This window comes from Hermetia illucens, chromosome 2, assembly GCF_905115235.1.
Source record: "Hermetia illucens chromosome 2, iHerIll2.2.curated.20191125, whole genome shotgun sequence".
Classification (NCBI taxonomy): domain Eukaryota; kingdom Metazoa; phylum Arthropoda; class Insecta; order Diptera; family Stratiomyidae; genus Hermetia; species Hermetia illucens.
In genome coordinates, this window is record NC_051850.1 from 34,696,744 (window position 1) to 34,724,504 (window position 27,761).

A 27,761-nucleotide genomic window follows, 5' to 3' on the forward strand; every position below is an offset into this window, starting at 1 on the left:
GTGGAACTGTTGATGACATCTACTTGCGCTTTCATTGAATCATGGTCCTTGGCCAAATGGCGCTGGGTCTATGTACAAAAGGAAGCAAGCAGAGTTGGACTGTATGACTGGTATCATCGTGGTAACTTTGTTTCTTTCGATGGCGCTGCTCGACCCATTGACAGCGCTGTTATGTTCATAATTTGTAATTTCTACTATCTTAACACCAGCATCAAATTGAGGCTGTACCACACCAATGTGCTCTTAGATGGGAGTAGTACGTGGGAACTGAGGAACAGTAGAGCCTTAAACCTTCCAAGATTTCGTGCCTGTGTCATGCCATCGGGGTATATGGCTTGAGACTATAAACAACGAAAAACTGGGTAGGCGTATGGATATGATACTCGTAGATAAATCACACATTAAGAGAGGGCGACAACTCCATTGAGGGTTGTGCCATACTATGGAACCTACTATCCCAGGAAGATCGACGAATGGGTTGGTGTAGAAAAAATCGTGGGGCAACTGAATTACACTACCGGTACCTAATAACCATGGCGTGCGGGTGTGGTTGACATCCTATGCGGGGTTTCCGGCAACTATTATTTTGTCTAAGGACAAAAAAATTAGTTAATTATGGCATCTCCTCGCATTGTCACGCTCCGTGTAATGAGCTCATAAAACCGGGTGAAACAATCACTGGCGATCAGTACTGAACGTAATTGATTCGTTTGGGCATTGATAGGTCGCCGCAATACAACGAAAAATATGATAAATTCGTAAATGACAATACTCGCTCCTATATTGCGAAAGTGATCAAGGCATAGTGAGAATAGGTTGAAATGGAAAGTCTCACCTCACCTGCCTAGTTGCTCTCTCTCTGGCTATTATTTGTTGCGATCAATGGTACACGGCCTGGCTGACTTGGAATTTGCACTTCACGAGATTTATCACTCACAGCTCAGACAGATCACGTTTGCCTCAGCTTGCAGCGATCATTAGAGTCGTTCTTCAATCCACGTTCATATTTACATAGCCAGCCAGCTTCAATGGGAGCGATGCTTAGTAATTGACTAGCTACAAAGTGGAGAGTACATTTCATCACAGGCCACGGCTCATCAATATTCTTTGGAAGGCCATACAAGATATTTGTCGTTTGATCAGAAAAAATCATGAAAGCGAGTCATGGTGAACTTAAGGAGTACATTGGGATCCAATTGACCTTCAGGTTGTCTTACCATTGTCATTACGGTCACTAAGGCCTTGTTTCCAGATTACATAGCCGAGTAAGGGGCCAGCCAACTTTGGCTCAAATCTCTCATTATGATTTTTTTATACTTCAAGAAGGGACGCATGGAAACCCTAGTGGGAATTTAAAAACAGTACTGTTCCTTCAGCTATATGTAGCCAATGTGAAGAAAAAGAAGAGACGACTATGAAACTATATGGAATCCTGGAATTTAGCACGAAGACACCTAAGAAAGGTCCTCTCGAAGGGGCCAAACATATGAACAGCGCAGTCAGAAACCTGTGTGAATCTCCTAATTCTCCAGAAATGGGTCCTTTCAATTTCCAGTAGAATCGTCTTTTCGTAGATTGAACTATGTTTTAATCCTACCAGGAATGTCTAATGACATGCTTATCAACAATTTCAATTCCATATTGAGTTTCAGCTGATCACATACGAGTGAGCCAGCCTTTTCTTGACAATCTCTTTGTCATAACTGACATTCGGTTATGCTACTCATTGTTTAGATATCTTTTAAATTTTTGATTAAGATTTTGTGTGTTTTTGATTTGGCTTTCTTTCAAGTGATACACGAAGCTAATGTAGCAAATGGGGTCTTTTCAGAATAAGGCCACCTTATCTTTGACGATATCAATGGGTGGACTGGCGACTGGCTTTACAGGTGGAATTTTGGTACCAGCTACTTACTTTTCCAACATCATCTATGAAATGCCCAATGGCTACCAGGAAGGAACTCGTGTATCTGTGATTTCCACACTGTACGGGTCAATAGGCGGAGCCATTTTCACTGGAATATTAATGAATTTCTTGGGAAGAAAGCTTATGTTAAATGGTCTGGTGATGCCCTACGTTATTGGGTGGCTCTCTATTTTAGCTTTCGAAATTCCACAAATGATATATTTCGGCAGAGCGCTTATTGGCTTAAGTATGGGCGGGTTTTCAGTCATATCGCCGATTTACTTGTCTGAAATGGCAGAAGTGTGGTGCAGAGGTTCAATGGTTTTCGTATTTACTCTTTTGGTCAGAGTTGGGTTTTTCTTTGGATTTATTTTAACGATGTGGCAAGGGAGTACACGCATGGAGTTGATGAGCGTTCTATTATTCATTTCTACGACGATTCTTTTTCTTCCGGGCTTTTTCATACCTGAATCGCCCATGGTTTTGGTAAGTAACGGCAAGAATCAGTTGGTTTAGTCAAAATGATTATTTTTTAGGGAGTCGTGTTGAATATATGTAAGAGTTCTTCGCGATCATCTAGAACTGATAGCATGGAATAAGGAAGAAACTTGTAGTATGAGGCCTGAAGAATACTTAAAATTCGAAAGAATCTAAAAAAGATTTCAGTTCGTCTGTCTGTCTGAAGGAAAAGTGTGATTTTGGAAGCGTCAATTGTAGCACTGTTGCTGGAAATAATGTTGAGTTGGACTTTTGAATTCGACTTGAATAAAACGAAGTCTTCTGAATGACCAAGGTTTCGATTTAATTAAAGATAGAATTCTTTCCTTTTAATTTTACTGAATCAAATTAAACATTTTTTTGAAATTTTCGGCATATAGTCATATTTAAAATTTAGAATCGCCAAAAATTAGAATGGCCCTTGGTCGGGTTGAGGTTTCACCCGTGTTTAAATTTTCATTAACACCTTCCTCCTGTTCTGATGTTATAATGATCGGCGGAGATGCAATTGGTATCTCCCGTGTGTTCCTATTTTTTTTTTAGCGTTGTGGAGAAAGGAATCACAATGGAATATAGTTTATATCTGTACCCTTCAGCTATGTCTAATTTTCCGTCCCATTCAAAAGCGGGGTCGGCTCGTCTGTATCGGTTGCCTAAAGACCTAAACTGGATGCATTCCTGGGGTTTTCAAATCAATATCCAGCACATCAAGCTACCATTGTTACTGGTATTTTGGTAGTTTCGTATCGGCTTGGATGTTTAGACCAGTCTTGGTAAGTGAATTCTCGTCAGAATAAATTAAGTAATCATACCATCTAAGACGCCTCTTTCCAAAGTTCCATATCGATCGCGCATTCTTGTAAATATGCCAATTGGCCAGCGTTTTATCGGCGAGATACTTATGGTAGAAGCGTTTCTTTTCACGGACTCATTCCAAAGCCAAGTATTTCGGCTGATGAACCGCCTAACTGGATTGGTGTCCCCGGAGGTTGCATAGGCCTCTTTGTGAATCGTGATTTTAACTTGACTCCACGTTTCGTATGGCAGGTAATCGCGTAAGGGAGCTGTTTTATCAGTGACTTGATTCACTGATGGCAATCAACGGCCGATATGCCATGGTCTCATCGGGAAAGACTCTGCAGCCAGTGATGTCGCCGTCTTATAAGAATATAGTCTAGTCTATAGTTTACTTTTCTCACTATAAAATTAGGAACAAGGTCATGGCTATCCGTGAAATCGACTATACACTCACTATAATCATTGCGCGCCGGAAACCTTTTTCCCCGATGGCACCTGCTACCGTCTGCCTTTCACCCATATAATCATTCAATGATAATGACAATATAGTCATCAGCAGGCACGTTACCGGTCCTTGTATTCAGAAGGAGCCAGACCTGTCGTTGGTGCGCATGCGAGGAAGAAGTGAATCGTGCGATCGTAATGACGAGCTTCGTCAGCAGGTCATTAAACCACTCGACTTCTTTAGTGCCATCACGGAAGCCCTCTGAAATGGCAATGCCAAAAACACTTTGAGTGTGTGAGAAACCTGAGAAATTTATAGCAACTTTTAGCTGGTTTGCGTTCTGTGTCGCAGCTTTTGGCACCACACCATCGGGTTTCTTGAAGAGCGCAACAGGTATTTGTTTTGCTCGGACTAATTTTCGTATGTTCTGAGCCCGTCCATACGTTAAGAACCCATTTCTCGACAGGATCGTTACCCGGCCTACCGCGTCGACTGTGGTGAATGCTCTAGCATTTTCCTGACGCTTATGACTTAACATGTTAACTTTGTTTTTAACGACATTGGATGCATTTTCTTGGTCGGCCTGTCGCGGGGCCTGTCAACAAGACAGATCAGGTAGGATTTAGCATATTGGAGTAACTCCAGCTATACTTTATTTACCTCTTCCCCTGATCTCAGCATTTTATTTTTATTTCATGAAGTATACAAAGTACTTTACCTCAAACCCTCCTACTTTCTTTGAACTTGGGGCCAGCATGCTATATAAATAACATGGTGGAATTTCGATTGCAAAAACCCTACCATCGTGAATTTCCCCAAAACTTTAAAACCATTTTCCATTTAAATGTTTCAATTGCAACCTGGCATTTTCCTAATAATGCGCAGTGATCATCGGCGTTTTGTTTGCACATAGGTTTGCTGCATATTATTTTATGCAATTCCAACTTTTTGTTTCTGGCTGGGTGAATGAGAATTCGTTTGTGTGAGGAGTTGATTCATATGGCTTATGAACATTTGATGCAATTTTTGCTATTGCCACCGCCGACATTGAATTTGAAGTTCAAGGTCGTGTCATCGAATGCAAAAATAGCGGGGCTTGATCCGGCTGGGGAAGGATGATCAGCTGGACCTAAGGAGTGTTGCAGAGCTGACTGGCTTCCTGACTTTTGATGAAAAAGTTTGGGGGAAATTAGAAGCAGAAGAAGGGTTTATGGTTGGTGTTTGCTGCTAGTAAGACAGATTTATTTTGGATTATATTTGGTGAAAATTTGAGAAACGAAAGAAGGGAAGTGATGCAGATAGCAATTTGCTTACGACAGAGTGAACTTGAGCCTCACACAAGTGCTCCAAGAAAAGAAATTTTATTTGGTTGTTATTTTCGGTTTCTTTTCTTCATATTGATTGATTATGTATTACTACTACTACTCTTAGATAACAGTCATGGATTTAGTTCACTAATTTTTTTTATTTGAGGACATTTTCTTCCCTTCCTCCTCTTTAACCCCCAAAATTCACAATAATCAAGGGCCATCCTCCGATATAATGGCATCGGTTGAGGATGCGATTCATCGTAGAACTTCCCTCTCCACCGCGGCACTCAGTTCTAAAGTTTTATGGCTCCACGCGCGCAGTCGAGTTGTCGTTTTTTTTATTCATTTCCAGCTTTAGCTCATGCGTTGATCTGTGGATAGGGGGGGGGGGGCGACGTCTCATATTTGGTTCCGGTGTGGATACATGCATTGGCTAAGGACACGTAAGGTCTTTATACATTGATACGTCAAGGACCAAAGTGTTCGAAGGACCCCCCATATTTCCAAGCCTGACTAGCATAGAGACAAGCAAGCGCCTGTCGGTAGAACGGTCTTTCACGGTCAATTTCGCCAACTTTTTTTAGGTTTTGGGATAGCTCTCCCCTCTTGATCGTCTTTGGCCATACAGAATGGGCAGTAGACTATCGTTCAACCTCATTTTGTCATCGCAATGAGTCGATCCTTTTTAACCGCCGCCTTAAAGTGTTCACCGCGGGGTTTTTCAATATTCCCTCCAGTTTGTCTGATATATGCTTTGGAGAACGCAGCAACTTTTCTGTATTCCAAATTCGGCTATTTGGTAGATTGGGTCCTAGATTGATCTGAGAAGAATTTTATGGCTGCTCCTGTTGTTCAAAACACTGCTTCACCAAAAAGGAGGTTCCAATGTTGTTCTTTTTTTTTGAATTTTTGTAGACGAGGATTAAGCTTGGTGACTCCCTATCGCCTCCGCAGTCCAGTCGATATAGCGATTAAATGTCATCCAGGGTATGTTCGATCCTTTTACCAAACCCTCCGACCTGGTGTTAAAAAACGTGGTTAAATGTGTTAGGGATAGTCCATTTGATGTCTGTCAGCTCTTCGTAAATCTCTAGTCCTGATATTTTCTCTTCTTCCATGCAGATTCTGACTAGCTTCATGTGTTGGTTACCCTATTTTTCCCCTATAGACCACTTTATTGTGAATGCAGTCAATTTTATATCAGAGCAATCGCCTCTTTGATTGGAATATTCGGAAAAAGAGCCTTGGCGTAAAGGGATACTGAGATTTGACCCTTCTCGGGTTTCCCTGAAGGATCTGGACGAATTCGCTTAAGTTCTTAACCGATTGCATCTTAAAATATTTCTCGAATTTCTTTACTAATATTGGAGCCAAGCAAGGAGACCTGGTTTATGTATTTCGGTTTGTTATTTACTAAGATTAGTGGGCATTCCTTAATGACTTTGTTTACCTGTTTCACGAGCTTTCTGTAAGGTTCATTTTTGAGCTTGTCCTTCCTCTTTTTCTCGTAATGTTCTTTGTTTAATACAATTAGTGTATTCCTTTTGTCCGTTTTAAATTTTCTCTCTGAACTCCAGAATTATTTTCTTCTCCTGCGGAATGTTATTGTTTCTGGCCTTACCAATGTTATGTCGTTTAATATATCTGTCAAGTCAGGGTGTATGTTCGTTCCCGTTTTACGTCACCTATGTCGGTGGCGAATAGTGGGTCTTTTGTTTGACTTCGGCTAGCAGAGTTTAGTAGCTTTATTCCGTGAAGGGTTGTGAGGAATGCTTCGCTACGAATTTGCCAATTCGATTAATATAAGGCCAAGGTAGAGTATTCAGCTTGTTGCACCAAATGAGAATGGTATGCTGCCAGAGTTTGTCGGTAAAATTTTGCTCTAATGCCTTAGAGATTCTAGAATAACATTGAATTTTGTTGTGGTCCAATTCAGACATACTTGAAAGACATTCATCACCGGTTGCGATGACTCCCCGCTGAGGAATACGATTGCTTTTCCTAAACCAATGAATTCATTTGGTTTATTCGGCTCTGATGTGTGTTTTGTAGCCAGAGCAATCGTCTCTTTGGTCAGAATAATCGGGAAAAGAACCATTAACGTCAAACAACACGAAGAAATCGTCCTCCTAAAGTTCCCCTATCAACTGAAAGACCTGGGTTAATAATTCACTTCAATTTTTGACCGATTGTGTCTGAAGCTGTTTCTCCATTCTAGCACTGAGAAAGAGGAAAATTAAAAGGAAACAATTCGATCTTTAATTTATATCACTTTTTCAAACGCTTTTGTTAAATAGACCTAGGTGTACACGAGCACTCAAAAATGTCTAAACTCTAACAAGGACTGTTCAGCAATGACCGACTTTCCATTTTATTTAACTAGAGATTGAAAGTCACAAATAGAAGTTTCGTCCCGACTATTTTCATTATTAATGAGGCATCAACGGGCTTCTGGAATTGGATTTTGAGTCCGCATTAGCAGCACCTCTATCCATGAATACTTACGTGTAGTGGTCGCTAGCACTAAACCATCTAAGTTAAGGATGCTGGGAGTCCTGAGTTCGCATCCACTTCATGAGGGACCGGACCACTTGGGAAGCAACTTCCTTCTTCTCTTGTGGTCCATGGACGTCTCTTTTTGAGTTAAACATCCCAGTTTTAAAAAAAAATGACTGACGATTTCATCCAGGGCAGAGGCAACTCATCAGACGTTGCCTCACCTTTGCCCTGGGAGCACCGTGACCGAAAGTGACAACAGGTGGTAATCGCTCCATTTATATATAATCGCAAAACAACATCTGATGAGCTGCCTCTGACCTGGACGAATCCATCAGTCAACTTTTTTTCATCTGAGTTAACTTTACTGAATAACTTTTGCAGTCACCTCCTTCCATATCCCATTTTTGGTTATCCTCACAAATGTCGGAGTTCTTAATGATCCTTCCTATATAATTTCAATCATTTTGACTAATATACCAAAAACTGAGCCAGCATAAATAACGAATTAAGATTTCAAACAGATACTCCAAAAAAAGGAAAGTGAAGCTATTGAAGTTTTAAAATCTATTCGCAATTCGGATTATGATATAGACCGCGAATTGGACGATATAAAATTGCAAGTGGAAGGATTGAAGCATGGATCTCTGTACTTCGCGTCATCGCTGAAGAGGCGAGGAACAAAACGAGCCCTTCTCACCATGATTATTCTATGTTTTGTGCAGCAGTCGACCTTCATATCGGCATACATGTTCTGGGCATCTGAATCGGGAATGGTAAGATCTTTTCTAGAAAATTGTAATAGATGCACTTTATACCCCCTTAAATTCTCTGTTTTAGATAATCGCTCTTGAACATAACTTCTTCTGGTTTGCCGTAATGGTACAAATTCTGGTTCAAATGATCGGAGTCTTTTCAAGTCTTATAACTATTGATTCATCAGGACGACGTACGTTACTTTTGATCTCAGCGGCCTTAGTGATGATCAGCACGATGGGTTTAGCGATTCGGATATTATACTATGATGATCAATGGCTGCAGAATATCAATCAAGTCGACATAATATTTACGACTTCCGCAACCATCATGCACTCAGTGGGCCTTACCACAATACCATGGCTGTTAACCACGGAAATGTATACGCCAGACATAAAATGGCTTGGGGGTGTGATCAGTGCCGTTTTTGCTTGGTCTCGACGTCTTGCTGTCAGTGAGTTTTTATATTTCTACGACAAAGAAATGGTTTTTCGGGTAAATGTAGTGTTAGCAAGTATTTCTGCCGCGATTGGTATTTTGGTTGCGTTCTTTCTAGTTATTGAAACTAGAAACCGTAAAATGGGTGAAATACATGAGATTTTAAATGGTGGTAGAATAGAGAAGTAGCAAACGATTTGTACTACTGGCGAAAATAATAAAGTTTGTCGTAAATATCTGAAGTTAAAACTAAGATTTTTGCAAGGAGAATAACGTTCCAAAGATGGAAACTAACCGTGAATTCAACTTGAATTTCGTCCTCTCCTTTCTACAGTTCTGGGGAAGATATCATAAGAACTTCGATATCTTTTTGATTATGAATTGGGATATCTATACGTAAATGTCTTAGGCGATTCTAACGAGATGGCGGAGCGATGAATTTTCTCTAGTAGTAAGATAAATTCGACAGCACCCTTCGTAGGAATTGGTCAGGCAGGAAGGTTTTCTAACAAACCGTTACACAGAAGTGAAGCCTAGTTAGCCTCCATATGACGCTTCTTCGATAATAATGTACTATTCTAACATTCTAGCAATCCACTCCGGCATTGCCCATCCAGTTACCCTTACTTTTCCTATAGTACAGCAATGTTTTGTGGGCTCCCTTGACTGCAAATTTCTAAGTATATGTTGTATATTTTTCTCTTTATTTAGGTCCTCTTAGTAGTCAAGCGGGTGACTATAATGGAGTTTGCCATGATGGGGGAATTTAGTAGGGGAAGACCCTTAGAAAACTACTCAGAAAAAACTAAAGTAAACAATAACTACAACTAAAGACAATGATGTGGGAGGCGACATGATGGAACAGCTCTGGGGGCCAAGGCCGAGCCGAGCTCTGAGCACCAAGGACAGTGGACCATCCATAAACCGACATACAGATTAGAGACAAATAAGAGGTAGGGGCGGGGAGGATATGCCCAAAAGTGTAAACGATTAAGTTACAAGGTTAATATTAAAGGCAATAAAACACTAAGTCTAACTAAAAGAGAGCGGTTGCAGCCAAAGGTACCACCGGGGATGGAGCACTCTTTGAAAACTTCCTTTAAAAGGCCATCACCTGAGTTCCGGTGACCTAGTCGTATTTAAACTGGAGCAGGCCGGAGAGGAGTTTCTATGGCTCACGACCGATCAGCTTCATCAGAAAAACTGCAACATTTGACGTCCACATTCGCAGCAAAGAAGGCGAACCTGTTGGTAGGCTGCGATGCTACTGCAAGGCATACGCTTTGGAGCAGCTCGGGAATCAACGAAAGAGGTGAGTCTTTCTCCGATTTTATTATAAACACAAACTATCGGTGTGGAACTGGGCAGTACACCATGCTTCCATTATCCCAACTTGGGAAGCTGTGACGGTTGCGAAGTGGTCCTTGATAACACCCTGCTCATGGATTATTGGATTCTTAGGGGGGAGAATTGGAGAGTCTCTGACGAGAAATCTTTTTCAGATCACAGGTCGATACTTTTCGGTTTAGTTTGGTCAAGTTATCAAGAACAAATTCTCTGGTGCAGAGATTGGTAAGATGGAATGAAAGTCAAAAGTCGAGGTTTTAGAAAATTCGACTTTCCGACGCAACAGAATTCTTCGAAATCGATAAAGAATTTGCCACTGAGTCCTCATCAATACTCCCAGAGCTTGAGATAGATTGTTCCAGTAGCGAAATATGCTTAGATGAAAAGGATTCCGACACTGAACAGCCAGAGGAAACATCAGAGGTACTATCAAATCAGGCTGCTTTGAAAACAATTTCAATCTTAAAGTTTTTTTATAAAAACGACTACATTGCCTTCGAGCATTTAAAAAATTTAGAGGGACGTATTTAAACACTGTTCTTGGAAGAAAAAGAGAGAAAATGTTGCGTCAGTCCACAATTTCCGAGCTTTTTGAAAAATATAATGTAAATAAAAATTGAATAAATCTTTAGTTTAAGTTTTCTCCCTCGATGATTGCCTACCTTATCGTGGTGTGGGAGCTCAGTACGGAAGTTCCTCCAGGAAACGGGAGGTGACACCTGAAGCCAAGCGGTAATCAAAACCCCAAGTCAAGGTATGACTACCCTGCCGAGGGCTGAATGGTCACAGGGATTAAGATGTGACGGTAAACGGTGAACTCTGGCGACCCCTAGTTTCAACTAGCCGTGTCTCGGAAAAAAAGGGGACTGCTGAGATCGACCTACTTTCCCCAATAAAACTCAGGCCATATAAAAAAACAAAAAAAAACCGTTAAACACAATTAAACCTCGATCGTGACGGTCCAGCCCCGAGTGAAGGGCCAACCCTAAGCTCATTGATGCAGAACCTGAGTCTAGACTCAGATTCTCCACTTACTCAGGTGGGAACCAATCTAATTGAGACCCAATCCTTAACGGACGAGCCGAAGCAGGCCCCTTCTGTCAGCACTCCTGACCCCAGGCTCCAATCGGCGCCACTTGCTGAGGCTAAAGTCTTGTCCATAGGTAAACACCTGTGCACGAGCAGCAAATAGCCTTCGGGCAAACCGCCTCCGGGAAAAGCACAACCCAAGAGCTGTGCCAAGGTTGAGGGGAAAGGATCATTCGGGACACCTGCGGCTAAGAGGAAACCGAAGCGCGCAGCGGTCCTCGGACGATCCTAACTCTTCGACACAAAAGGCAGCAAAGAGGGCTCGGCCGGCAACAGCTAGGCCTTCATTTGCAGCCAAGGCTATCGAAGCCGATGGGTGGGTCCTGTATGAATCCATCCGGTTACGATACTGAGCAGTGCGAAAAGCTTAGGAGGAAACTCCTCCTAGCCGTAAGGACTGCTTCCTCGCAAGGCATTAAGCTTTGGTTTGAGTCCGTAAATGTATACCGTAAAATGTTACGGCTAAACTTTTCCAACGAATACACGAACGAGTGGCTCAGGCAGTACTGCTCCTCCCTCAACGATGTGTGGAAGGGTGCGCGACTAACCTTGAAAAGGGTCTCTGAGCTACCATCGTTAAAAAAGTGCTTCTTCTGGCTTCCAGAAGAAGAGCGGAATGGTGCTGGGGTTCTGGAACAATTTGGTGTGCAGAATAACCTCAACAGTTCCACCTGGATGCTGCTAGGCAGAAAACAGGAGGGAGAGCCGATAGGCCGGGAACTTTACTCACTATCGGCGTTCCCGAACCCAATGTTAAGAGGGTTCGGGAAATATCGGGCTGCTGGCTCTACTACGGACTAGGGACCGTCACGGTACAAGTGTCAAATTTTCAGCATTGTAAAGCGGTGACTGCAATATGCCAAAAGTAAAGGCATGGGGAAGTTCCAACATCAATACAAGATGATCGAGACTACTGGAGTATATAGCAGGAACCGATTTGCAGATCCTTAATTTGGGTAATGAACCCACTTTCTTCAACGTGGTCAGGCGAGAGGTCATCGACATCACGGTGGCATCTCCTGACATCGCATTGATTTCATAATGGGCAGGGATCCACCTCCACCCACTCCATTTCGGAATCCGCCGAATAATTGAGCGCCCGAGTCACGATCCCTGGGAGGCGCATCAAATCCATTGCTGGAATTGAGAAGACAACTCATATGATTACAACCAGCATGAGAGAAGCTTTCGAAGAAAGCTGTCCATTCGAGATGCCAAAGAAGGGTAAAACACCATGGTGGAACTCGGATTTGGCAAAACAGAGGAGAACGACCAGGATGCTCCTCAACCGTGCTCTGAAGTGTGATTCAGGCGCTAGCTGGAATCGCTATAAAGAGGCATAGAAGGTTCTAAAAAGAAACATAAGATCGGCTAAACGATTATCATGGAGACGCTTTTGCGAGACTAACTCTCTTGAGGCAACCTCAAAGCTGAAGCGGATTCTGGTTAAAGAACATAGCCAGAAACTGGGTATTTACATTTACAGAACGAGAGGTACACAGAAAGCGATGAAAAAACGGCAAACTGTTTGCTTGAAGTGCACTTCCCAGGCAGCATCCAAAATCTAATCTCGGGGCCAACAGATGCGTACAGCCCTCAACCGAGAGACTGGAATCTGACATGCAAAATAGTATCACTGGAGCGAGTAAAATGGGCATTTAACTAGTTCCATAGATACAAGTCTGCAGGTCCGGATGGCATCATTCCTGCGCTAGTAATAGAGGGAATGGATGCCCTCCATCTATATATTCGGAATATATATCATGCATGCCTAGTACATGCTAATATTCCAATTAAACGGCGTAATGTGAAGGTGTTGTTCATTCCCAAAGCAGGGAAACCCACCTACACAGGCACAAAAAGCTTCCCACCGATCAATTTCTACTAAAAGGGCTAGAAAAACTAGTAGATCGGTTCATAAGGAATACACGCATTCCTAAGTGGCCACTTCACCATAGGCAATACGACTACCAAAAGGCAAATCCACGGAGACAGCACTCCATGAACTTACGACAAAAATTGAAAGGGCGATGTTCGAAAAAAAAACGCCTTAGACGCATTCATGGACATCGAAGGTGCCCTCAATTATGCCTCAATTCCGGCAATTTGTGATGCTACAATACAGCATGGAATCGAACCGCCGCTAATCAGTTGGATCCTTCACATGCTAGAGTGGAGAAAAATCCACATATCGGTCGGCCAGAAGTCTATTGAAGCAGGATGTCTTAGGGGTTGCCCACAGGAAGGGGTTCTTCATTGTTATGGCTCTTGGTAATGGATACCCTGCTGTGGCTCCTGAAGGACAAAAAGTCTTCACGCAAGCATTTGCGGACAAACTAGTCGTGATAATTACCGGCAAGTTTGCGGACACAGTATGTGACCGCTTGAATGCAACTTTGCATGAAATCCACAGTTCGCAATGGACTCAAGTATTTAGGAGTACATTTCGACTCCAAGTTAACGTGGAAGCACCATATCCAGGAACAATATTAGAAATCCTGCAGATTGCTCTGGTGCCGTAGGAATGCGATAGGCAAGATCTGGGAGCTTTCACCAAAACGGATATACTGGATGTACACATCCATAAACCCATTTTGATGTATGCATGGATCGTCTGGTGGCCAAGACTGAACTTTGCCAACAGCAGGAAATTGCTAACGCAGATTCAGAGACTTGGTTGCCTAAGTATTACTGGAGAAATGAGTACTACGCCGACTGCGGCACTTGAAGCTATCCTAATGTATGTAAATATGTACATTTTAAAATTTGGCAATACACTAAGAAATATTTTGCATTTTTAGCTATATATACATGGAAAAACGTGCATAGAGAGTTGCTCCGCGTATAAAGAATAATATAGGGCATAATATCGGAAAGTTTTGTCAAAATTTTGGGATCAATAACAAGTTTCTCTTATTGCCGCCGGTTTGGCATGATTCATTTTTTGAAGGCTCAAGGGTTTGCTGTTAGATTCCAAATTCCTAAAAAGCAGGATATTTTTATAATCATTCTCACCTCATTCTTTATCGTTTTCAATATTTTCTTATCGATAATGTAAGCAAGCCATATCATAAACAGTACGAATTTATTCACTATAATATTGACACATCACGGTTATCACTCACTATCAAAAAATGTGTCGTTTCCCCCAGAGTGATTACCGTTTATCAGCTGAAATACATTTGTACAAAGTATGGACACTTCTGAAATGGTCGGTATCCGGTCTAGGCCTGGCTTAATAAGGAACTCCAGACATCCCGGTTTTGCGCCGAGGTCCACCAATTCGATATCCCTAAAAGCTGTCTGGCGTCCTGCCCTACGCCATCGCTCCATCTTAGGTAGGGTCTGCCTCGTCTTCTTTTTCTACCATAGATATTGCCCTTATAGACTTTCTGGGCTGGATCATCCTCATCCATACGGACCGGCCCACCGTAACCTATTGAGCCGGATTTTATCCACAACCTGACGGTCATGGTATCGCTCATAGATTTCGTGGTTATGCAGGCTGCGAAATCGTCCAGCTTCATGTAGGGGGCCAAAAATTTTTCCGAGGATTCTTCTCACGAACGCAGTTCGTAATTCTTCTTGCTAAGAACCCAAGTCTCCGAGGAATACATGAGGACTGGCAAGATAATTGTCTTGTACAGTAACGGCCTTGACCCTATGATGAGACGTTTCGAGCGGAACAGTTTTTGTAAGCTGAAATAGGCTCTGTTGACTGACAACAACCGTGCGCGGATTTCATCATCGTAGCTGTTATCGGTTGTGATTTTCGACCCTAGATAGGAGAAATTGTCAACGTATACTCCTATCCTTATTCTTCCTGTTTGACCAATGCAGTTTGATGTTGTTGGTTGGTTCGTCTTCGGTGCTGACGTTACCACCATATATTTTGTCTTGATGTGCAGCCCAAGATCTCGCCCCAATGGCCGCCTGCTCGATCTGGATGAAGGCAGTTTGTACGTCTCGGGTGGTTCTTCCCATGATGTCGATATCGTCAGCATAGGTTAGTAGTTGAGTGGACTTGAAGAGGATCGTACCTCTTGCATTTACCTCAGCATCATGGATCACTTTTTCGAGGGTCAGGTTAAAGAGGACGGATGATAGGGCATCCCCTTGTAGTAGACCATTGTTGATGTCGAATGGTCTTGAGAGTGATCCTGCTGCTTTTATCTGGCCTCGCACATTGGTCAGGGTCAGCCTAGTCAGTCTTATTAGTTTCGTCGGGATACCGAATTCTCTTATGGCCGTGTACAGTTTTACCCTGGCTATGCTATCATAGGCGGCTTTAAAGTCGATGAATAGATGGTGCAACTGTTGTCCATATTCCAACAGTTTTTCCATCGCTTGCCGCAGAGAGAAAATCTGATCTGCTGCTGATTTGCCTGCAGTGAAGCCTCCTTGGTATGGGCCGATGATGTTCTGAGCGTATGGGGCTATCCGACCTAGCAAGATAGCGGAGAATATCTTATAGATGGTACTCAGCAACGTGATACCTCTATAATTGCTGCACTGTCTATCTCCCTTTTTATGTATGAGACAGACAATGTCTCGTTGCCAATCGTCAGGCAGTGATTCGCTGTCCCATACCTTGAGCACAGGTTGATGAACCACTTGGTGTAACTGGTCGCCTCCATATTTAACCAATTCGGCTGTAATTCCATCGGCTCCTGGCGACTTATGATTTCTTAGCCGATGAATTGCACGGACTGTTTCTCCTAAACTTGGTGGTGGCAGTATTTGTCCGTCGTCTTTAGTTGGCGGGACCTCCAACTCGCCGATGCTCTGGTTGTTCAGTAGCTCAGAGACTGTGCGCGAACACACAACTTTTTGCAGCTATTTCCAACAGTCTCCTCGGACAGCTAGTCCTCTTGCAAAACCCGCAAAGCCCATGCATGATAGCTTGGAATTGGAAGAGTACGGAACTGTAGAGTTCTTCGTGAGGAAGCAATCATTTTGATTAAATGAAGATGAAAAATTGGAAGATAGAGACTAGGGTAGGGTAAAGGGAATTAAAAAAAGTGTTATGCTACGGAAAGGAATAAGATAAGGATGAGTCTGTACTACAAAGTTATAGGAAGTGTGAGCCAACATTGGCGTCGCATAATTTGTAGTATTCCCAAGCTTGCAAGCACGAACAATTGCTAAGATTGGTTGAGGACGGATTAGAATAAAAGTTTAACTTTGGTATATTCCTTAACAAATCACATTTTATTGTATTAAAGAAAAAACGAAACAACAAAACAAATTACAGGCTAATCTTAAAATACTCCTACATATATGTACGTAGGAAATACATGGACAGCAGAACTTTTAAAATATTTCTGTTTATCATAATATCAGTTTAATATTGAAAATATACTTTCAGCTATGAAGATTCTTTTCTTAATTAGGACTGATCAGTTATAGTTTCGATTAATATTTTCAATTATTTTAGCAGGAAATAAATTCTGTATCACAAAGAAGAATGGTAATGTAAACTATGAGTTTTTATTCTATTTCTTCAATAATTTAATAACTGAGTCGAGGTGTAACGTAGGCACTGTAAAATATCGGAAATAAAGCTGTAAAATTGAACCATCGCTTCAGAAAATAAGTGAATCCCCATCGTCTATTAAAACATTCGAATTTTTGGTTAATTTGTACCTTTGGTTAATTTCGATTAGTAATCGTGCTTGTGACAGAAGTGGATTAACTTTCACTTGTTTTGAGACAAACATATAAACGGGTTTGAATGTTCAGCAGGAGACCTATACTTGGCGATTTCAATGAAAAGTTGTACATTTTTGTAACAGGGGTTCTAAAATTTCATATATAACAATCTCAGATATAAAAATCAAGCGTAGCCTTCTTATGGGTAACGTACCTTTGATAGCATAAATAAATGCAGACATAAGTTTTCGCCATTCAAAGTATATGTCGTATAGGTCATCGGTATGGTGATATTACTGGTTTTAAAAACACAATGATGTAATATACTTCAATTATGTGCCAGTAAAGACTATAATTATTTGCAATTTCTCGGACAAATTTATTAAACAAAAATGCATCTCCTTTTGTGAATAAATTCTTCTAAAAAATAGAAATGATATTTACAAATCCCCAAGAATACACTAGACACTTTCTTCTAATAATAATTATTTATGGTTTCTACAATAATATATAAATTTAACTAAACACTCATAAAGTTAAAATACTCGTACTTCACAATACATATCAAATAATGATCCTGTAACTCCAATCACATTTCTTACATAGGTTTTCGACCCAACTGGGTATAACCGGTTGGACCATCACTTTCTGTCGACTGCCTTCGACAGTACATCCATTTCTTCATTGTTCCCCACCAGGAATCATCACTCCCCCTCTCGTTTTCATCAAAACGAAATATACCCGATGTTAACTCTTCTTCCGTCAAAAAACCGACAAAATCCCGTAAATCTGACTGAGGGAATCCCTCTCGATAATATCTCTTAATGGTGTCGTAGGCATCCATGATAACGGAAATAAATAGCGATAATACTACGTAAATGTAAAGCGAGATAAAAGAATACAAATATATTCTGCTGAACCACCACAGCATGATCGAGTTATCAGACATTGTCGTGAACGTTGCGAACATATCATCACCGTTGATTAGCGAAAACAAGCATTCGGATGTGGTTGATAGCGATCGGAATTTCAGATGATATGGCCCAAGAACCAACCAACCGCAGAAGGTAAATCCGGCGTAAATCATCAAGGCACAGAGGAGGAAACGGAAAATTTTCGGAGCGGCACGTTTTAGTGTCAGAATGACAACATTGTACGTTTTGAAGAAGCCTAAATATCGTAGAACTCCGAACCATACCAGGAGGTTACCGATACCAAGGAAAAGTGAACACAAATCCCAACCATTCGTAACGAAGTTCCTTCGTTCAATTTGCTCCTTCAATGCTGAGCCTATAACAAGCAAAACGTCATTGCAGATGATCATGATGTACCTGCAATGGAATATGGAGGAAAACATGAGACCCATATTTGATTATCAACAAAAAATAATCCAAACTTACCAAATATTCAAAAACTCCATTTTTCCATCCCAACTCAGCTCTTTTTTCAACGAAGTGCGCCAGTAATTTTGTGTTTTTATTCTGAGAAGTTGAGCCCGATAAATAGCTCGAGTGCATAATGCAAACGACAGACAACAAATCAAAATCACTAAAATGTTCAGCATGCTTCGGAGCACTGCATCTAACTCAGTATCCGTGATATACTTCATATCACCACGACAGTGCAGCCTCAATGGATCTGCTTTGAGAGACAGCAACATTTGTCCATCGTGATCGCCGTTATCGAATAATATGCAAATGTTAAATTTAAAACAATCCGGTGCAGTCAGTGGCCCAACTTTGAAATTAACCGTCTTCACAGTGAACTTCAACGTAGCGCGAACGAGTGCAGCAAAGTTCACCTCGTAATCCAACGATTTCAAAAACGCTTCACTACCAATCGTTGTTACGTTTTCCGTAAGACTGAAGCAGTGTCGATCGATTTCCGGGTTGAAAATGTAACTTTCATTGAAACCGAAAATTGTCCCTTCGCGATACGTGTAGAAGCATAGCCTCAGAGGTGCCATTGAATTATCGTCGGTTGGATAACTGTAAGGACCAATTGTGGTATTCAGTTGGCTATAGCCAATTGCGGCGTAGTCAATCGTGTCGAAAAAATCGCTTTTATTGTATAGAGCTAAGGCGCCAGTTGCTGGTGGATATGAGTCCACTTCCATTGTCATATCCCAGCCTCGTAAAAATAAATGCGAAAATGTTAGACGATTGTCCCAAGTGTAGTTGACGTGATTGTAACGAGCATGTGCAAATAGGCAGAGTTGCATTGTCACCAGGACAATTTTTACAACCTGAAATGATAAGAAATTTGAGTACTGGATCAAAGCTCGAGAGCAATATGTAATATTTTGCGAGCAACAATTTTATGTGTAAAGTATCTGGGTGTAATCCTGGATCCTAAGCTAAATTAGAGATTGAAAATAGAACTGAAGGTTAAGAAGGCCTGTATAGCCTTCTATGTCCACAAGAAAACCTTCGCAAAGAAATGGGATCTCCGGCCGAGGATGGTTCTCTGGTTGTATACCGCTGTAGTGCGTCCGATCCTAACGTAAGGCTCTATTGTATGGTGGCAGGCTTTGAAGAAAAAATACAATAGGATGAAGCTTAATAGGATTCAAAGAACCGCGTGTGCAGGCGCAGACTTGCATCTCCTCCCCCTAGACCTCCACATTAAATATGTTGCAGCATGCAGTGTCGTCAGACTACGTGAGTTCGGATGCTGGGCAGCCAATTCCTATGGCCACAGCAACATCCTAGATGAAACACCTCGGGAAATCTGGGCATCCCCCACGAACTATGCCACACGCAAGCTGAACTTCAAAGAAACTTTGCTGCAAACCTTCCAACCAGGGCAAAGCGGAAGACCGGCGGCGTGTTGCAAGACTATGATGCAGTATTCTTTACGGACGGATCAAAGATGGCCTGTGAAATTGGCGCGGGGGTTTTCTCGAAAACACACGGTGTATCCAAGTCGTATGGTCTCCCAGGTTTCGCCAGTGTATTCCAGGCGGAAGTACTGGCGATATGGGAAGTCTGTCGATGGGTGGAGCGTGATTCGAGCCCCAAACGTAACATAGCCATTTTGACCGACAGCCAAGCGGCCATCAAGACCTTGTACTCAGTGACGACATCTTCCAGTCTGGCGGGGCAGTGCAGACATGTGCTGAACCGTCTGGGCGGCACGCTCAAAGTCACTCTCCTCTGGGTTCCCGGGCATAGGAACATAGAGGGGACTGAGCGGGCTGACGGATTAGCCAGGCAAGGCTCTGCTCTTGGCAGTCCCTCGGCGAACACAGTCGGTGTCCCGCTGGAGGTTGTCGGGGGCCGAGTCTACTCGCACTACCTAGCAGCCGCCGGCCTGAGACGACGAAGGCTTACAAGCTGTGCCAAGTCAAGGAGAATTTGGCCCGCTTATAACATAGCCCGATCACGAGAGCTCCTGTGCCAGACGCGTGGAAATGCATTCAAGATTACAGCGGTCTGCACGGGGTACTGATCCATAGAGGGCCATGCCTCTAGGCTCGCTATACCCTACAACTCGCATTGACGAAGCTGCGGAGAAGGAAGGGAAACTCTCATGCACTTTCTCTGCGATTGTCCAGCTCTGGCTAGAGTCAGGCTGCGGACAGTGGGTAAACCATTCTTTGGGGACCTCAAAGAGATTTCTAGCTGCAGGATGGGAGAACTGCTTTCTTTCGTGAATGCTACGGGCTGGCTCTGAAGATCCGAGCCGACTGGACTCTCCCTCCCTGCTTCCATAACAACAGTCACGGTCTTAGGAGTTTGTGGCATCAAAACGACGCACCAAAGCGCTAATTGGGCTCCTCGGAGTGGCCACTGATACCTACCTACCTCTATAAACCGCGTTAATCTTTTGAGTATTGCATGCGGTATGCAATGCAGTTGACCAAATTGGCTGCGTAGAGCAGTATAAAGCTCGCCATTCTAAATATGAGCATTCTATGAGGGCGATGCTAACATTGGACGCCTTGGTGCAAACATTTTGTAAGTGCTGCTTGAAATTCAGCCTCGCATCTATCATCACTCCGAGGTATTTAATTGCTGGCTTTGAAGTGATGATATACTTCCCCTTTCTGATACAATTGTCACCGAATTTGGTGAGATGTGATCTTTGAATCCCTTTGCATATAGCAAATGACGCCATTTTATGTTGAGTGATAAGTGTGAAAGTGGGGTCTAAGTTTTTTTCACAGAATATAGTCGAGTGAGGTATCAAATTGAAGGGTTCGATGAGTACTTTTCGATCTAGATGATATTTTTGGTACTGGATAAAACATAGGGGAGTGAGGAGGGGTCAAAATATGGGCCAGAAAGTGTAACAGGTCTCGTTCTCAGAACCTACCCATCCGAACAATCTGAAAAAAAATCACAATGGTGGATCCACACGAAATCTAGGCCTCAAACTACATGTCATTCCTCCTCAAAGAAAGTTAACAAAGCTATAGAAGGTCAAAATTATGTATATCACGTGAATTTATGGTACTCTAAAATATCATCATCATATAAAGTGACCTCATATGAATGGCGGAATTGGAATTTGGAGACATATCAAAGAATATTTAAAACTTTTAGGTATGCACGAATGGGAAAACGTGCATAGGAAATTTCCCACACAAGATGAACACAAAATCTTTATATCCGAAGTGTCTAGCTTCCCGAAGCTAAAAGTTTATTGTGCATTAATGCACATTTGACCTAATATATGCAACAGGGACCGCCTTGGACAGATAAAAAAGTTGGAAACAAAGAATTTTATATTCTGTTGAAGGAAATTTTTGGTCAAACTGAAGAGCAGCTAGGAACATCACTTAACGTTACCCAGAAAATCATTTGTCTTCGATTGGAAGCTATGGGGAAGATTGGGAAGGAAGGAATATGAGTTCCTTATGTCCTTCCTTCCTGTATTGTCAGAAAGCAATAAAGAGCCAAGAAAAACAACTGGCCACATACTGCTGCCTAGCTGACAAAGAAAGACGTTTCTTCACCGTATCATCATTGCTGACGAAAAGTGGATGTTCTACGACAATTCAAAGCGCAAAAAATCATGGGTAAGCCGTGGACAGCCGACAATTTCGATTGCTAAGCTCAATATCCACTGGAACAAGGTCTTACTCTGTATACTGTATTACGGGCTTCTCCAACCCGGCAAAGCAGTCACTGTCAATCGCTACCAACAGCAAATAGTGCAGCGGTGGGCACAACAAATTGATGTTCCTCCATGACAATGCAAGGTCACATATTGCAAAATCGGTCAGAACAGTTTAAATAGGAGGTCGTCCTCCACTCGCATTACTCTCCAGATATCGCTCCGTCGGAATATCACCTCTTCCGACCAATGGCTCACGATATGACGGAGCAGCGCTTCTGAAATTGTGGTTCAATGAATGGATTGCCTCATAACCAGGAAAAAATTAAAGAGCCAAGAATTAAATCCCTCGCCTGATATTGGAAAATGCGATTTACATAGCTTTTTGATAAGAGTTGTTTGTCATTTTCTTGAAATAAACAGGTCTAAATCGTAGCAAATTCATCTGAGATTTTATTTTCAATGTTTCTGTTGATGAAAAGCAGATTATGGATACAACTATTTTTGTATGATTACAATAAGAAGTGGATGAAATTCTCTGATTACACAATTATAAATGTAATCAGAGGTAATGGCTACAACTGTAAACATGTAATCATGTATGTCCACTGTAATCAGCACATGTGACGAAGTTACCCATTTGGCTTTTTCAGCATGATTAGCTCAACTAGGCTGGAAAGGAGTATGTGATTTGGGCATATTTATCGTACAGCTAATGGAATTCATCACCCAGAGAGTAATCGTGGTTAAAGACTACAGATGCTCAGAACATTCGCGGCTTTTACGGAGGTGGCATTATAGGCAAATTAACGGAAATGGCTCGCAAAATTCATAAATAGCAACTTTTACCCCGACGACACGCTTTGTGCCGGACGACCTTCAGAATTCGATGAAAATCGTATCAAAATACTTTTTAAGGAGCGCAGAGGCCAAAAAAGTAGTAAAGAGGGCGGAAAAATGTACGGCGGCAGGTAACAGTCCTTAGCTATCTTAATTTTGTGGAATTCGCTAAGAAATTGGGAACATAGCTGTTTCGCGAGCTCAATGAAGAGAACAAAATATATATATATATATATATATATATATATAGCCATTTACTACTTGGTGGTCGATATGGTACGTTATTCGGCGCCATCATATGTCGCTCTGGTAATAGTTACTTCGAAATTCCTCTCCTGCGTAGAGCACTCCTGATACACTCCCTGTTCACGCTATCGAAAGCTTTCTCAAAATCGATGAAGAGTAGATGAAGCGAAGATCTAAACTCAGCACACTGTTCTAAAATGAAACGTAGGGTGTTGATGTGGCCAATACAGGACGATCCGAACTAGCCTCTCGATAAAGCTTCCGAGATATTCTTTGATACGCTCCAGGATTATTTTAGCCATCATCTTTGGGATGGGAGGGAGTACCCAGATATCCCTCCAATCGTCACATTCAAATTGGGTTCTCTTCTTCGGAATCTTAAGAATCAAATCATCCCCTTCTTCCATAATCTGGGAAAGGTCTCGGATTTCCAAGATATCCGTACAAGTTGGAAATAACAGATCTGTTATAACTGCAGGTTCAGCGATAAATAACGCTGCTGGAAATTCTCAGGCGGATTACTCTCTCCCACTGTCGAGCGACAACTGGGTCATACAAGCGGTGGATGTTGAATTTAGGGGATCGCAGCTCTCCAATTCTGCGAGAAGTGGCGGACGCAACCCGTAAGCGAATGTAAGCGGCCATCAGATGATGATCCCTTTCGAGGCCGATATCAGCGCCTCTCTTGTTACGCACATCCAGGAGACAAACATTCTTCGGAGGATTCTTCTCTCGAACGCGGCCAAGAGTTCGCAATTTTTCTTGCTAAGAACCCAAGTTTCCGAGGAATACATGAGGACTGGCAAGATCATAGTCTTGAGCTTTGACCCTATGATGAGACGTATACTCAGCATCAAACGGGCGTTATGTGAAGGTGACAATAATTCCCAAACCAGTGAAACCCACCTCCGTTTCCGACAGATCAGTCTAACTTCTTTTCTACAAAAAAAAACTGGAAACTCTAGTAGATCGGTTCATAGGAGATACATACGTTCCTAGGTCGCCATTTCAATGTAGGCAATAAGCCTGGCAGAATAGTAATTCCACGGAAACATACTCCACGAGCCCACGGCAAAAAGTGAGAATGCTATGTCGGAAAAAGAATATGTCTGTTAAGTCTGGTCTGAAGGTGAAATTGCAAGTATTCATGCAACGGAATGGAGAAATTTGATATTCTAGCCACAGGCGAAAATCTTTGTGAAAGAATCCGAGGCCGTTAAAGTGTCATTTTTGTTGTCCCTTAAGAAGTGGGACATGAAAACCCCCTTCAGATCTCAAAAGAAATTACTTCGGTAAAGTTATCTTCTACGAAGAATCTGCACATTCTTTGCTTCCGAAGTATATTCTCTGATTCGCAAAAGCATGGTAACGCGGGAACTTCCTTATTCGATTTGTGAGCCATACAGCGGTCATTAATCTTAGGCAAGTGGACGTGTGCGCAGTCAAAAGGGCGCAGCTCCCGGAGTTCCCGTTCCCTTCACTAAGCTAAACAATCAACAAGGAGCTCTACACTACCCAGGCATAGGGTGTAAGTCAATCAATTCAACTGAAGTAACTCGACCGGAAAGATCAATTACTGCTCACCTTGACGCCAGGCCATCTGATTTTCATCATTTCCATTCCATTTCCATTAGTAATGCACCAAAAATTGTTCGGCCTGTTGTTGAGCCAGGTTTTGAGCTCCTCCTGGTTGTCCAATGCAATGTCTACCAGGAGGAGCTCAACAACAGACCGAATGATTTTTGGTGTATCGAGACCAGCCAATTGATCGAAAGATGGGAACGAATTTTAGCCAGTAATAGCAAATAAGTTAATAATTGATTTATTGTTATAATCATTGTTTTTTGTTCAAATAAAACTTCTTTAAAAAAAAACGCTTAGTACATATTGACCAACCAAATATAATGCTCAACTCAGTATAGCCAATCTTTCTTTTTCCATTGTTAGTCAGCCGACGACAGACTTTGCTTTGTCAAGTTTTCGTTGATCTCCCGCTCTACCTATCAGTTGTTCATCATTACTGAAAAAAGCACAAGCGGTTCTACTGTTTCTATGCCGCGGAAATTCCAGCCTTCAATATTACGAAATGCAAATTTTTTCGCTCCGGGAATACACCAATACAAATGATAAACTCCCCTTCCTCTGCCAGACGAAAAACAAAAGTTATCTAGAACCAAATAATGAATTCATGATAGTATTTTTCCAAATGCTATATATTCATCTACAATCAAAGATTCATGTTTATGTAGAAAAAACCACCGAAAATATAATAAATTTTTGCGTGATATGCAACAGTCATCGCTTCCAAGAAATCCAGAAGATATAAACCTCTATTATCTTTGGTAAAAAATTACTCTCTGGGGTTATTACTTGCCTAATTCAAAGAGGCAGCTGATTTCGGAGGAAAGTACTTCAAGAACGACTTAAGTTAATTGCGAAATACCCAGAAATCATTGAAATATGCGCGTCGAAGTCTAGAAAATTATTTAGAATAGCAATGGATTGAGTGGATACGTTCCCGGTTGCATATGCAGCTCGTTGCAGGGTCTGGCGCATTTTCACTATGTGAAGTAATAAGAAATACGTACAAATCGTTATCACCCCAAACTTGCCAGAAAGGAGTGCTAAAGCAAATATGTATTTACTTTTGAATTAATAATGATAAGCAAAGCTCTTGTTTGTGGTTTTTTTTTTGAGACATAAATCCAAATCATAGAATAACTGGGCCAGCAGTGCTAGCCTAATTCTATCAGACAAGATCAACAGGTCCATGGTTCGCTCAATTGTACGCCCAGCTACAAGCCTACTCAGCTGAGACATTCAGCCGCATTCAATTACGAAAAAAGTGGCCGGGGTGATTTGCTTATCACATCACAATTTTATTGAGTCGTAACAATCAACAACACAATTGGCTGGGGCTCGTTTAATACATAACTTTGCATGGCTATCAATTTCGTCTCCAATTCAATGAATCTCTGAGAGCGACCGCCAATGTCTGAAAAGATTTCAAAGACTTTTGAGTTGTTTTATGGAGCGTATTGAATCGTTCTAATATGTTAGGATTATAGTAGAAAAGGTGGATCATATTTTGTGCGCAGTTAATGTCCTTTTACTTTGTAACGTATTGCTTTGAACTTCCGCAAATAAATCTTCATAGCATGTTTGCAGCGTTAGCCTTACAGTAGAATTTTACGTTATTCTCAAGGAAATATTCTTATCACACGAGTAACGCTCGTGAAAAGTTGATTGAATCGCCTCTGACTTTGGTATCAAAACGGGAGATAGGCAGAATGGGACAATCGTGATCATATACGCCGTACAGCGGTTCGTGCAGTTGTTTGTCTTTAGATAAGAGAAATTATGGGGCCTCTCGTTATAGCCGTTCAGAGGAAGCAGCTCACGCCAACTGTAGTTGGTGCGGGTGGGTTTTTTAGAGGGAATGGGTCGCGGAAGATGAGCTTTGTACGATGTTATCATAACTCAACGTTGAATTCTTTGAACGCGTCAAGTGTAATAAATTTACAATTCCAGTTTGCGCGAAAAACATTTTCCAATTACATAAGATTGACAAAAACGGGTGTACTTGAACATTCCATGAGTCATGACTACGCCACCGTGACGAGCAGATCACAAAGCGGCTCGGAAATCAATGCAGCAATTAATTTTATGGAAGTTTGGAAATACGAGTTGGAGGCAAGGCATTGTGACATTCGACCCGCATGTCGTTTGCCACCAGCAATTATATTAAAATATCAAATACTTACTTGGACGACGAATTTATAGGGGAACTTCCTCCGTGCTTGCCACTTCTCGATAGGATTCATAAAGAAGAACTGCAGCTTTCGTCTGATCCGTTCCTCGTTGAATCTCGCTGACGATGTGGCAGCCAGGTCGATGGCAGGCGCCTCCACATGTCCTGATCCTTCTGAGCTGTTTATGCTGGGTTCCATTCCGTCGACGGCTCGATTGGGACTTCCCGCTGCGGCTCGAACAACCACACTTGCCATTTTTCTAGTGCCGTTCGCGGTCCCGCCAGTTCCCTTTTGTACACAACCCGCCCGTTTCCTCGGCTGATTGTTGAAGTCCTCGTCACTTTCACAACAAGAATTTTCGCATTCGTCTTCGACCAGCAAATTTACTTGGCTCATTTCAATGAAAACACTCCTATCGGTCACTGTCTCGCGTAAAAGATGAGCGATTTTTCCCCGAGAGTAGATTTTGTTGTTAGTTTTCGATACAATTGAGGAGGATGCACATGTTATTCCAAAAAAAAACAAACACACACGAACACAGGTGGGACAAGGTGGTCAAGTTTTTTTGTAGTTAAAATTCATAAAAAACACGCATGGGAACAAAGCAGATGCCTGTATTTCTAAGAAGGATGAAGGCAATGAATAAGCCCAAGGAAAATCCTAAAAATATACGTCAAGCATGAAGGACGAAAGGAGAAAGGAAGGAACGAATCTTGGCCACACAACAATGGTAAATCTTCCTAATTCCCTTGACAACACTTTTCACGTCAACTCCTCTCCCGAATACTCTACTTTTCTCTAGAGCCGAGGAAAACACGGAATGTCACACGTCCACAACTAGGCGATTTGTCTGACAACACAATTATGATAAGAGAATGGGGGAAAAATCGCTTCACTCCATTCCTTTGTGATAAATACAACACAGAAAAAATAATGTGGTCAGCTGACATTGACAATAGTGGCTTACAAAATGGTGGAGCAGCTGTAATGAAGACAAGCGAGAGTGTTAGTTGAGTATATAGATGTCGCCACAAGCTGATGACGTCCTTGAAATTAAAGTTTGAAAATTGTAATAAGAAATTAATTAAATCGAGGAGAATTTTCCTGTGAACGTGAAGTAAACCATA

At 41.9% G+C, this 27,761-nt stretch overlaps 2 protein-coding genes across 2 annotated transcripts; one reads left to right on the forward strand and one right to left on the reverse strand.

The window, feature by feature from the left end:
- Positions 1–1,707: 1,707 nt before the first annotated feature.
- On the forward strand, positions 1,708–8,884 carry LOC119648941 (sugar transporter ERD6-like). Its single transcript, XM_038050856.1, has 3 exons — positions 1,708–2,392; positions 7,978–8,229; positions 8,294–8,884. The coding sequence occupies exons 1-3, from the start codon at positions 1,817–1,819 to the stop codon at positions 8,834–8,836; spliced, it is 1,371 nt and encodes a 456-aa protein (XP_037906784.1). The 5' UTR covers positions 1,708–1,816; the 3' UTR covers positions 8,837–8,884.
- A 7,389-nt stretch (positions 8,885–16,273) lies between these two features.
- Positions 16,274–27,582, reverse strand: LOC119647861 (mucolipin-3-like). The gene is made up of 3 exons (XM_038049130.1): positions 26,647–27,582; positions 18,136–18,980; positions 16,274–18,066 (listed from the first exon to the last, which is right to left on the reverse strand). Exons 1-3 carry the CDS (start codon positions 27,028–27,030, stop codon positions 17,334–17,336), a joined length of 1,962 nt encoding a protein of 653 aa, XP_037905058.1. The 5' UTR covers positions 27,031–27,582; the 3' UTR covers positions 16,274–17,333.
- Positions 27,583–27,761: the final 179 nt, after the last annotated feature.

Excerpts from the sequence above, each read along its gene's own strand:
- LOC119648941 (XM_038050856.1), top strand. The coding sequence starts at position 1,817 with ATGGGGTCTTTTCAGAATAAGGCCACCTTATCTTTGACGATATCAATG. Across the intron at positions 2,393-7,977 it reads CTGAATCGCCCATGGTTTTG|ATACTCCAAAAAAAGGAAAG; the intron begins GTAAGTAACGGC and ends GATTTCAAACAG. Across the intron at positions 8,230-8,293 it reads GGGCATCTGAATCGGGAATG|ATAATCGCTCTTGAACATAA; the intron begins GTAAGATCTTTT and ends TCTCTGTTTTAG.
- LOC119647861 (XM_038049130.1), bottom strand. The coding sequence starts at position 27,030 with ATGAGCCAAGTAAATTTGCTGGTCGAAGACGAATGCGAAAATTCTTGT. Across the intron at positions 18,981-26,646 it reads CCTATAAATTCGTCGTCCAA|GTTGTAAAAATTGTCCTGGT; the intron begins GTAAGTATTTGA and ends TTATCATTTCAG. Across the intron at positions 18,067-18,135 it reads ATGGAGTTTTTGAATATTTG|GTACATCATGATCATCTGCA; the intron begins GTAAGTTTGGAT and ends ATTCCATTGCAG.